The sequence below is a fragment of the Rhinatrema bivittatum genome, chromosome 7 (genome assembly GCF_901001135.1).
Source record: "Rhinatrema bivittatum chromosome 7, aRhiBiv1.1, whole genome shotgun sequence".
Classification (NCBI taxonomy): domain Eukaryota; kingdom Metazoa; phylum Chordata; class Amphibia; order Gymnophiona; family Rhinatrematidae; genus Rhinatrema; species Rhinatrema bivittatum.
Genome location: NC_042621.1, coordinates 103,031,425 through 103,044,676, shown reverse-complemented (window position 1 = coordinate 103,044,676; position 13,252 = coordinate 103,031,425). Strand labels below are relative to the sequence as shown.

Here is a 13,252-nt window from a genome sequence, read left to right as displayed (position 1 = left end):
TCAACTGGAGGCCACACACCAGGGCTCTCTCCAGAGTCGCCCTGAATCCAGTCACTAGGTGCCTCTATGCTCTTTAAAAATGTTATTCTTCTTTGTTGACTTCTTTTTGTAGTGAGGCTAGTAAGTACTTTTCTTATATTTGACTTGGCACCTTATCCCAATAATATTCAGGAGTAATAGTGCATCCTCTAGAACTGAATCTAATAAAGGTACAACTCATAGACATGCAGGGTTTTAAGTCAGCCACTTGCCATGCAATCTCTCTCATTGCTTGTAGGTGTAAAAATTCCTCTACTCAGGCAGCAGAGATCACCAGCGAAGAAACGGAAGAATAAACCTGAAGCTGAGCTGGTCTCCACGGCAGGCAGTGACACCCAGGCCACGTCAGAAGCCGGAGGTACTATGAGATCTGCTGCGCATGTAGTAGGAATTCCACCTTGCCCAACACACAGGGGATGAGAGCTAGAGGGAGGCGAAGCAAACCTAGAATTGAAAGTTGCAGTCTGTAATGTGATGTAATGGCCCATTATATCTCAGCAAACCTAGAATTGAAAGTCGCAGTCTGTAATGTGATGTAATGGCCCATTATATCTCAGCAAACCATCAGGCCAATGCTATATTGTGTACTGAACGTAGCGCACAGGCTAACAAGCTCTTGGCCGCACGTTTTGGATGCGCTAGGCTAACACTTGATGCAATAAGGGGATTAGCGCGTCCAAAAAGTGCATCCAAACCAGTGCATAGCTAATAGCGCTCATCATATGTAAATGCATGTAGATGAGGCTATTAGCTGTTTCCTAGCATGTAGACAGATGGACTCAGGACCAGTGGATTATGCTCTCCTGCCAGCAGATGGAGATGGAGCAAGCTGATGTCACAGTATATATACTTCTGCAGTGACCCCAGCCTGCTAGTATTCTCCGTCTCCAGCAGTTGGTGGAAGTGCATCTCCCTATGGGGATTGCTGTAAATTTTGGAAGGAGAATTTTACATTGAGGACAAAAGCACCACTCTCCTGTGGTGATACCTAATGGTCCATCCCCCAGTTGAGAATTCCTGAGGTGATTTTCGTGGTCCTTCAGAGGAGTGCTTGTCCAGTAGCCAGTTCCCGAGGCGGACTTAGCTACATGTGCAGCTAAAAGGCAGAGGGTGCAGGAGGCTGAGCGCAGCGGTGACGGCAGATGCCTTCTCCCATCCACAGCCGGAGATCGTCTCTGTGCTCAGCCAGAAAACGCTGAGCTCCGGTAAGTTTAAAAAAAGAAAAGAAAGGATGGAAGTCATTTTTACCTTCTGATACAGAGACAGTTAGAGGGGTTTTAGTACTTCCTCCAATCTCCGTGCTCAGCGCACCGTTCCAATGTCGTTCCCACACCCAGTGGGGTTAGGGGAACTGGGCAGCCTGGTGGGTTGAGCAGCCCCCAGTGGGCTAGGCCTCGCAGTTAGGCTTCTTGCCTGCACGCCGTGTGGTAGGCAAGGTGGGGCTTTTCACACTTTTTTGTGCATGTTTCTGCCCTTTACAGGACATCGGTTTGCATAGTGCATCGGCACTGTGCATGCAGTTTTGGCGTGCCTTTTGAATGCACAACTTTTTTAATGCTGCTGATATGCGCAAGAGCCTGCTCACACAGTGTGCATGTAAATTAAGTGGTGCTTATTTTTTGGAGGGCGCTTAATTTTTGTGCACATAAAATTTTGAGCAAGAGTCATTTGGACGCACATTCACTGCCGCACTGGCGCCGGTGAACAGGAAGCCTAAGCGTCTTTCTCTCTGTACCGGACTTCTCAGCCTAGCGTGGCTCCTAACCCATTTCAGCGCTGTTTGGACGCTCAGGGAGAGTTGTCCTCCTCTGATTTTGCTAACCCAGGGTTCTCCCATCCTGATGAAGGTTTAGTGACAGCTTTGTCCGGAGGTTCGCCAGACCTTGGTGCTCCCTTGAATGGCTCCTCCACAGGAGATGGCAGTTCAGTGGGCCCTGCTCCAGTTCCTTCTGGGTTTGGCTTGGATCCAGCTTCTTTTTCTTGGGTGGAGGTTCTTCAGGATTTAAAATCCTTTCTTCAGGCACAGTCCTCTGCTTTACCCAATCTGGTCAGGTCAGATCCTTAGCCGGTGGCCCTTCCCTCTTCCACTCCTGTGGTTCAACACCTGGGCATGCCTCAATTCACTGTAGGTTTTCCCGACAGGAACCAGGATGGCACGGATGATGAAGCAGATCCTGATTCCCTGGAGAATGGGAAATTGCTCCAGGACTGGACCATGTTATGGATCTTTCATAGAGTTGAACTGCCGGCTCTGATTTCCCAGACCTTGTAGTAGCTGGGTGTTCCTGGTGCAGATTCCACATTGGAACCAGAGAGGCTCAAGCCTCAGGCTCTTCTGCTGAATATTCTCTAGATACTCAACCCCAGGAGATACTTCATGGCTCCTTCCCTCATGACTGAGGCCATTACAACAATGGAGCAAATACACAGTATCGAATCTATACTTGGTCAGGGTATATATGATGAACTAAGAAGGAAAATACAAAAATATACAAATAAGGAACTCAAGGCAGATCCTTCCCATAATGAGTAACAACTCTCCTGTAATCTCATCATGCTTAATTTTTACATTCCTACTTTTGAATGTTCAGTCATTGTCAAAAAAAAAAATACCGATGATAAATGATCTGTTAGAAGAATTAAATCCTACTGTCTTTTGCATTTCTGAAACCTGGTTGAATGACAAAGATAATACTCTTAAATCAAATTGATCATTCCAACTATGATGTCATTCACTTCCCCAGACTCAAATGTAAAGGTGGGAGGCTGCTAATCTGTAAAAAAAAAAAAAAAAAAAAAAAGGAACTTAAACTTACACCTTACAAAGTACAGACCAACCCCCACCCTTTGAGATGGCAATACTAAAATCTCCACAACTAAACATAGGACTGCTCTATTGCCCCCCCTGGAATACTTCAAAAAGACTGCTTACCTTTAATGAGGAGCTTGTATTTTCCTTAGCTCATCAACAAAATGAGAAGCTTGGGAGTGAGCTCCAAGGTAGTGGCATGGATTACAAACTGGTTGACGGATAGAAGATAACATGTGATGGTAAATGGAACCTACTCTGAAGAGAGAATGTTGTTAAATGGAGTGCCACAGGGATCAGTGTTGGGACCGGTTCTGTTCAACATCTTTGTGAGCAACATTGCGAAAGGGATAGAAGGTAAAGTTTGCCTATTTGCAGATGATACTAAGATCTGCAACAGAGTGGACCCGCCAGAAGGAGTAGAGAGAATGAGACGGGATTTAAGGAAACTAGAAGAGTGGTGAAGATAAGGCAGCTGATTTTCAATGCCAAGAAGTGCAGTCATGCATTTGGGGAGTGGTAATCTTGAAAGAACTGAAGGGCTGATGTGCACGGAACAGGAGAAGACATTGGGGTGATAGTGTCTAACAACCTGAAGTCAGCGAAGCAATGTGACAGGGCGATAGCTAACGCCAGAAGAATGCTGGGCTGCATAGAGAGAGGAAAATCTAGTAAGAAAAGGGAAGTGATAATTCCCTTGTACAGGTCCTTGATGAGGCCTCATCTGGAGAACTGTGTTCAGTTCTGGAGACCATATCTCAATTGGGACAAAGACAGGATGGAGGCGGTCCAGAGAAGGGTAATCAAAATGGTAGGTGGTCTCCATCAAATGCCTTATGAGGAGATGTTGAAGAACCTGAATATGTATACCCTGGTGGAGAGGAGGAGCAGGGATGATATGATACAGACCTTCAGATACTTAAAAGGTTTTAATGATCCATGGTCAACAACAGATCTTTTCCATTGGAAACAATTTAGTAGAACTAGAGGTCATGATTTGAAACTCCAGGGAGGAAGACTTACAACCAATGTCAGATGCCTGGAATGACCTTCCAGAGGAAGTGGTAAAGACTAAAACCATGAAGGATTTCAAAGGGGCATGGGATAAACACTGTGGATCACTAAAGGCTAGAGCAGAGCTTTCCAAACTTTTCATGTTGGTGACACACTTTTTAGACAAACATAATTTCGGGACACAGTAATTCAGTCTACTAGTAAACCAGAGGTTAAAGGTTAAACGAACGAAACATATTTCGACAATTTATGTATGTTTCCTTAAACATATACATAAATAAAATGTTTCACGACACAACCTATCTCATGAAAACCTTAAATTTATATTAAAAATATATATTCCAAGATTCATGTTATTGTTATAATTTATGAGAAACAATAATAAGACAAATTGTCTGTCCCCCACACACTCATCTCTCTCCTCCCCCCAGCACATGTCTGGCCCCCACACACTCATATCTCTCCCCCTCAAGTACATGTCTGTCCCCCCAGCACGTTTGCCCCCCACACACTCATATCTCTCCCCCCAGCACATGTCTGGCCCCCACACTCATGTACCTCGTCTTTTTGATTGTTGCCAGTTAAGTGCTTCACTCCCTTCCATGATCACCAGACACTGCTGCTTGCAGTCAGTACTCCTCATGGCCAGGCCTCATCGGCAGCAGCAGCCAATGCAAGGATGGCTGGGCTCGTTCCACCCACCAAGCCCCCCAAAAAAACGCGATTGACAGCAAAAATCACCCAATAATAAGCAACCCATAAACTGAAAAAAAAAAAAAAAAGTGAATCTCTAGAAAAAAAAAAGCCCAAACTCGCATCAGAGTTGACCGGGCTTGCGCGACACACCTGCACACTGCAGGCGACACACTAACGTGTCCCGACACACAGTTTGGAAAGCTCTGGGCTAGAGGATGGGAATGAATGAAAAGAAGCATGGGAGTAGTGGGCCTGGGGGTAACCTGCACGGAGCAGCAGTTACTACCCTTAACAGAAACATGGAGTAGCCTGCACGGACCGGCATTTACTGGGCAGACTGGATGGACCATTTGGTCTTTTTCTGACGTCATGACTATGTTACTATGCACTAAATTAATTGGCCAGAGCGCCCGTCGATTTGGGCGCTCCGGCCAACGAAAGAACGCTTCGCTCTGCTCGTGCCGGAGAGGGCACAGAACAGTGGGCTCTCACCTCACGCCGAGCCAGGAGAACCGGGACCTGCGCGGTGGGGGGGGGGGGGGGGGAACGCTGCAAGCTGCTTCACAGTTTGGCCGAGCCAGGAAGGAAGGAAGTATTGGGGTAGATGGAGCCCTAGCTGTTGTACTGCTGTTGCTGTTGCCGAGCCAGGAGAACCGGGACCTGCGCGGGGGGGACCGCTGCGAGCCGCTTTCGCCGCCGGCTGCCCCCTCCGGAGGGCGGCAGAGAAGGGAAGGGGCTGAAAAGCAACAAAAGGTAAGAAAACAACAGAAAGTAATGTCGAGTCGCTTCGGGAGGAGGGGATTTTAGGTTTTTAGAGGTTTCCTTTTGGGGGAAAGTTTGCAGTCTACCATTACCCCTGCCTCTAACGCAGGGGTAAGGGTAGGCGGTAAGTTAGCAGGTTAAACGCGGGGCAAAATGGCAAGGTAAAATAGCGATAGTCGGGGCGCGCATTACTGTATGGGAGGGAATAGCTAATTCGATCGCTTACATCTGATGTACATGCCGCGTGCGGAAGGGGTTACCCGGGGATTTAAAGAGGCAGTAAGGCTGGGTTAAAGGGGATAGTGTATCGCAAGAAGGGCTAACGCGGCCGTAAAGTGAGTAGAAAGCGGGTTAGGAGCGGGGTAACCGCGGCCCCACTTTACTGTATCGAGCTGTCAGTTAAGAACCTACTCATTCTGGATTTTTTGCAGGATGGGTTGAATAAAGGGTTGGCCCTGAATTCCTTGAAGGTGCAGGTTGCGGCTCTTACCTGTTTCAGGGGCCAGCTGGTTTAATGTCATCTCATCCTGATGTGGTCCATTTTTTGAAGGGAGTGAAGCGTCTTAGGCCTCCCTTGCGGCTAACAGTTCCCTTGTGGAGTCTTAACTTGGTGCTGGATTTGTTGGCGGGCCCTACGTTCTGACCGCTGCATAGCCTTTCCTTGTGGTTGTTGACCTTGAAGATGGTGTTCCCAGTGGCTATATGTTTGGTATGTCGAATTTCTGAGATGCAGGCCTTGTCTTGGCAAGAGCCATTCCTTTGGATGACTCCGGGGGCATTACAGGAGTGTAGTGTTCCATCCTTCTTGCCCAAGATAATCTTGGACTTTCATGTGAATCAGTCCATCTCCTGGCCATCCCTGGATAGGTCAGGGATGCAGAGGAGTATTGCCTCTTGTGCTCCTTGGATGTCAAAAGACTTGTCATGTGGTATCGGGAGGTTTCTGAACTTTTTTAAAAGGCAGATTGCCTGTTTGCTCTCCATGGCGAGAGTAAGCAGGGCGCTCCATCTTCGCGGACTACCATAGCTCGCTGGATTACAGAGGTAGTCACAGCCACATATGTGGATGCTAAAAAGCCATTGCCTACTCGGGTTAGGGCTCATTCCGTGTCATGGGTGGAGGTTAGTTTGTTGTCTCCCGTCGATATCTGCTGAGCTACGACGTTGTCCTCCATTCATACCTTTTCCAGGTTTGATTGTATGGATGTGTAGGCCCGGGAGGATGCAGCCTTTGCATGTGTGGTATTGACTGGACTGTCTCCATCTGCTGCAAGGGAGCATAACCCTTTGGCAGGAGTTAATTTCTGAAAGTAAAATGTGTGACTTGGCCGCACATTTTGCTTTCTGTATTGCAGGTGAATACCTAATAGGCTCATCATGATTTTTTAACTGTACAATGATTTTTTAACTGTACAATGATTTTTTAACTGTACAATTATTTTGAGTTCAAACGTTTCTCGTATTTATGCTGTATTTATACTGTATCTACACTATATTATAATATTACTATGTTAAATTGGCATTCTGTTCTATTGTTCCATGTAAAGCCCCTTCCTCTATTTTGGGCATTTCATCGTTTTATGTAAACCGGAGTGATTTGTATATCTTACAAGAACTTCGGTATATAAAAATTAAAAATAAATAAATAAATAAATCAACATGCATTTGCATGTGATGAGCGCTATTAGTTTCGGGGGGAGGGATTGGCTGTGCGTTTTCCACGTGCTGTTACTACCCTTTACTGTATAAGGGGTAATAATAGCGCGTCAAAAACGCGCAGCCAAACCGGGGCGAAAGCGCACCGTTCTGTATTGACCTGACACACGGTTATACTGTGCCAGAGGTTTGCAGGCCACAGTGTGGGCCTGGTGTGTATTCCTCCCATCCTAGGAAGACCCAAATTTGGTGCGCCTCCCCTTTCCCCTGCCCCCACCCTTCCATAAGTGGCAGGCTCCTTGTGATAATGGCTGGAGATGCACAAGCCCCAAGCATCCAGGAGTCGAGAACAGAAGACATTCAGTAAATGTGAAGACTGCAGGAAATAGAGTGAGGGATGCCTCATGCTTTTATTTGTAGCAGCAAGCCAGCATGAAAAATGGGTTTGAGTAATTCCACAGGTTATAACCGGTTTCACGCCTGCGGAATGGCATCAGTCACTAATAGCAATTTTTGGCCACAGTTCTTTTCTTTTTCTTTAAACTACAATTACAAAGTACTATGATAAATATATTTCTGCCTAGAAAGACAAACAGTGCTAAAAATCTCAGAGTGCTCTGAAATAAGATTTAAAACAAGTATTAAAAGTGCCACCAGGGACATTGTGTCAGAGTACCTGAGTCATATGGAACAATGGGGAAGGGGGTGTGGGTGTATGTGAAGGAGCTTTGGAGGTAGAGTCAGGGAACAGAGAGCTGGCATCCTAGGGGGTGAGAGGGGATGAAGGGGCAGTAGGCAGAGTTGTAGCAGTAGTTTCATGCATGCACTGAAGCTCTACGGTGGTTGTGCACATGCACTGTTATATTTACAGCAACAGACAGATCAAGTTCATTATAAGGATTCAGGGTTTTGCTTTGAGACCTGTAAATTCATGTTCCTTGCTCATACTTTCATAGGTGAGGTGGAGGAGGAAAAGGAGTTAACAGCTAAGAAGTTTTTTTTTTGAGGGGGTCAACAGCTTTCTCCTGCTCCTTTAGACTTTCAACTCATTATAAACTACACTAACTGGGGTTTACAATGCCTTCATCCACAATTTCCCTGACTCCTCTTTACACACAGTTTTTAATCCCATTCTCCCCTCCTGTTCAACCAAATCAGGAGATGTGTCAGTCCTTTGGCAGAGAAATACAAAGCCAGTGCCTGCACAAGAGCACTCTTGATCTAGCCAGTAGATGTCACTCTTGAGTTGTAGCTGGGACTTCCTCCCAAAATGATGTTTGCAGAATTCTGTTTTAAAAAAAAAATTGTATTTTTTTCTTAAGCATTGGGATCTTGATGATATAAAGTATAGTTTATTTTTAAGTTTCACTCTCATAGATCTCTGATATCATTAGAATACCTTCATAACCATGCTAGCCCCATAATGCAGCACCAGTTTATCTGTATATTTTAAGAATATTCAAAAGTTGCTTGACCTCAGGTGTGAAAACATGGAAGGTTTGGACTGTGAGGATCACCCCCTTGCTTGTTTGTGCTCATTTTTCAGGGTCTGTCAGACGGGAAGAGGAAAAGACAGGGTCATCCATAGAAGAAAAACCTTCAGAGATGGGAACAGCACTAGAAGGACCCGAAAGCCAAGTGTTGGAGGAAACACTAGAGACTGCACCAAATACAGTCTTAGGCCAAAGAACTGAGAGCCCAGAGCCGCACTGAGCTGGCCCTGTGTTGGCATAGGGCCAGCTGTCACTGCTCGCCACTCACAGCTAAACCGATGCACAGTGAATGTTTCCGCAGAGCCGGGTCAGCACCCAAAACTGTACATACATCTTATGATCTCTCTCTCACCCATGTGTTCACACGGTCACACCAAGCATTTGCGTTTCTCAAACTGTGCACATTGCCATGCTGTCGCTGCACTCTGTGCCGTGGAGATAAGCACACAGTACCGCCCTCGGGAGAATGGGCAGTGCTGCCCCGGCAGCTTTCAGCAAATAATCTCGCATTGGAGGTAGAGTCTGGACATTTGTGAAGGCAGTTTTCAAAGCCATTTACCTGAATGAATTGATCTGTCTGAAAATTAGCTTCCGCTGACAAGCTGAAAGTATGCGTGGCTACCCAGAGCATGCATACTTTTAGCAGCTTATAGAGAGGCATTCCTTGGGGGGGTGTTTAGGTCAGGGGAGTGAAACAGTCCATGACCTGTACATGAGATTCTCAAAGTACGTGCACTATTTTACCCCACCCCTATCCCCCACTCAGCCACCTGCACAAACAGTAGGTGCAAAGTACATGGGTGCTTTTTAGCGCACGCGCTTAACACGTGGGAATTTTCAAAGAGAAACTAGCCAGGTAGATCCTTTCTGAAAATTGGCTGCAAGCATGCACGGTCAAGGGTACCCATGCACTGTGCAGCTACATGGGCTAATTGAAAATTGTATCTTTCCTTTGTTAGGAATGACCCTGCTGTATCGTTCAGAGTCAAACCACCACCTCAAGAAATAAAGACTTTATTCCCACGCTTGCATCTGTTTCCACATTGCATGCGCTTAGCATAAAGCAGCTTGGATTGCGGTTTTTTTTTATGTCCAGCCAGCCAGAAGCGTTCTGCCTGCAGAAGGTAAGCATCAGCCCGAGTAGCCCTGTGCGTATTATGTTTGCACAGGAACATGAGGAGGGCAGTTCTGAATGTAATGTCCGTGAGTAAGAAGCATTTTATTGTAAATCAGCTGACTGAAAATTGCCCGGCCTCGATGCGGCTTTAAGGCGTTTCCAGGGCCGTGTTTAAGCTGGGGAGGAAAAGTATGCGTGCAGATTACATTTTCAGATTCACACACACACACACACACTTGTCTAGCAAAATTCTACCCATACGAAAAGTTGGGGCAAGTAAGTATGCGTGCATTGTACCCATGGCCATTTTCACAGTGAAAGTCCTCATGTACGTTCCCTTTGAAAACTGATGCAAAGACACTGGCCAGAAAGTATGCACGGACTTTGCATCAATGTGGGCAGATTACATAAGCAGTGACAGTAGTCTGTTGTCAAAGACAACCATCCTAGGGGTCCTTATGTCCCAGCCAAACTAAAGTTCTCCCAAAGGATGCCTAAGAGCGATAACCTCATACTGCTGAGTGTTTTCCCTAGTCACCATGACATCAGCCAGTGAAGCGGTATAATGCAGGAAGTGTGAGAAATTGTTCACCGCCTGAAAACAGCCTGCAAACTGATTTATGATGACCTGGCCCCCATGCTTAACACATTCCACTACGGAATTACAATATGTCAGCCATATGAAGCAAATATTAAACTGTACATATCAATACGAATGGTCATGTAAGTATCCAGGCCTGTAACTAGACAGCAAAGCATCCTAATGGCTTTATTCGAGATTTGGTAAAAACGAAGTCTGTCTTTCTTTAGTAAAATTAGTGCCATTGTTCCTTTGACTAAGGAGTTTTTCATCCAAAAGGGGAAACTAACTGGCTCACCAGGGAGACAAGTAGTGCTGCCTCTATTTCAAATCCTGAATAATTTTGTCATTTCTAGAGCTGATATTGCTCGCATCATGAAAGAGTTTAAAAGAACCAGAGAGTCATCTCGCTCCTTGACGAGTTGCAGCACTAATTGATCATTTGCTATGCAACTTCTCATGTTTTGTAATGCTGTGAATGAGATGGGGAAACCTTTTCATGGAAGAAACAAGTGATTTAATTGAAATAGATACAAAGAAATGACCGATGAGTTTGTCTTTTAAACTGTCCGGAGCCTCCATAGCATTTGTAAAAACGCACAGCACCAATCTGTGAAAGAAAGGACATAAGAAGGCTGTACTGCAGCACTGTGCTAATAGCTTGCAATACTCTTTCCCAGCGCATGGAAGGGAGCTCTTTCCACACCCACAGACTTCTGCGTTGTGTGTACTTTACTACTCTCAGCTCCCTGTCGCCAGGCTTCTCCCAGATCTCCCAGTAAAGGTAAAGAAATATTCCTGGACTCTGTCTTATTCAGAAGCCTTACAATCTTTATTCTCAGGGTAATGGCTGGCTAAAGGTCAAATCACCTGAGCAGAGATAAGTTACAGCGAATAGAAACCTAGTCTCAGCTAACCTAACTTCATGAAATAAAAGTAATACAGTCCCAGATTCATTACAAATGTGTGTCCCCTGAATAATTGACAACTATCTGATGCATGAACACAGAATCTAGAGCTTAGAACATAACATTCTCAGGGACTAAGATGAATATGTCACAGTGACCAGAAGGTGTTTTCAACCTTGCTGAAGGGTTTTTTTTTCTCTCTTGATATAATTTACCCTGGCTTTTTTATAATTTCACTTATTTTTCCATTTATTTAACCCTCTCAGGCCTCTGCAAGGATTACTATATTCCCAAATTGGGAGACCTTGCTGGTTCTTTGTTGTAACACGTGACACTGCATCTGTCTTCCCTACTGATGAAGGTTCTCATCATCATAGGGGTCTAGTAGTGCCCTGGGCACTTGTTTTGGATGATGGGTCCTCAGTATTTCTCTCTATATTTTCTGTTGATGTCTGATGACAGTTTGAAATATTCAGACAGAAAATGCCAGTAGAAACAGGTTACATTAAATCAATTTCTTTTTCAGTTATAAATTTTAAGGAATGTGCATTGCTCTAATTCTTTGAAAAGCCTCTGCTGTTAAATTCACAGCAATAATAAGGAATATATATATATAGAGAGAGAGAGAGTAAATATACAGGGTTTTTCAAAAAGATGGACCCATTGTGAAATATATTGCTTTGAAATTGGGTCCATCATTTTGAAACACCCTGTATAATTATGCAAATCCCTAGGGGAAAATAGCGCTATACAAATTATTATAAAAAGCAGAACTTCATCTTTATTCAAAAAATATTAGGTAATGTACAAATGAAACTAAATACATACAATCAAAAGACTCCTTTAACGTTGATTCCAAAAAATACAAAGATACCAAAATGATTTCATGGAATATGCACATATACCGCACTCATACTTTGACAATATTAAAATTGATATATGTCCATTAAACAAAGCCACTAACGAAGTGTGGATGAAACTGAATTTAATCCCTTTAAAAAGGTTTTTATCACGAAACCAATGTTGAAATTCAAACTTGAAGAATCCTGACAAGGATCCTCATTTCACCTATTAGCTTCTTCAGGGGGAATTTGAACATTGACCAACATAAGACAAATCTGTAATCATAAACCAGAAACATTGATGGGGAAAACATATACATATACAAACAGAATATACTAAAGATTCCATAATCCAAATTACCTGTGTGATTGGAGCCAATATTATCTGTCTTGAGAAACTTTATTTATATGAGGCTCTGAAGGAATGAAGATAGAAATCTGTCTAAAATTAAAAAAAAATATATATATATTTAAAATTCTTGTACCTACTATTTTGTAACAAATATACATACAGAGAAATTATTATAATAGAATAGAAACTTATTTTTAATTATGTGCAATACATGTGCTAATAGTAAAGGAACTCTCCTCTACCAAAAGCAACTTCGCTATACCAGTGTACATATTGTCCGCCCACCAAGGACAAATAAATCTAAAGATAAAACATAAAAAATAATCGTAAAATGCATACTTGAAAATATACCCATACCACTATAATACCATTTAGAGTAACCCCAAATAGAAGTTTATCTTTACCTGATTATTTAAGCTAAACTCTATTGCGCTTGACACGGCATGAATCCACCAGTTAGTTAATTTAGGCCTGGATTCTCTAAGTTCATGTCCCTAGCTCCTCTTTTTTGACAGGAGCGGCGGCTGTCAGCGAGTTTGACAGCCGATGCTCAATTTTGCCGGCGTCGGTTCTCAAACCCGCTGACAGCCATGGGTTCGGAAACCGGATGCCGGCAAAATTGAGCGTCCGGTTTTCAAGTCGCGGGACGATTTTAAATTTTTTTTTTAAATTTTTAAAATTATTTCTTACTTCGGGACCTCCGACTTAATAGCGCCATGGTATTAAGTTGGAGGGTGCACAGAAAAACAGTTTATACTGCTTTTCTGTACACTTTCCTGGTGCTGGCAGAAATTAACACCCAGGGCTGCCTCTGTTGCATGGGTCATTTTGTCCGTTTTCTCAGAGGCTTTGAGAAAATTGGACTATGAACATTGTTAAGAAACGCTTTGGATCACTGAAGCTCCTGGTAAGTCACGTTTCACATTTATTGTTATGATTTATGTTCTCGCTCCGCTACTGAGCCCACTGCATCTTGGTCTCTTG

General features: G+C 44.0%; 1 protein-coding gene across 1 annotated transcript in view; it reads left to right on the top strand.

Moving 5' to 3' along the window:
• CARMIL2 (capping protein regulator and myosin 1 linker 2) overlaps positions 1–9,474 on the top strand; it is a 435,549-nt gene extending 426,075 nt beyond the window's left edge. The window contains exons 24-25 of the mRNA XM_029608841.1: positions 278–397; positions 8,523–9,474. Of these exons, the coding sequence (XP_029464701.1) occupies positions 278–397; positions 8,523–8,689 (287 nt within the window). The 3' untranslated portion in view covers positions 8,690–9,474. The remainder of the gene's footprint in view (positions 1–277; positions 398–8,522) is intronic.
• The last annotated feature ends 3,778 nt before the right edge of the window (positions 9,475–13,252 follow it).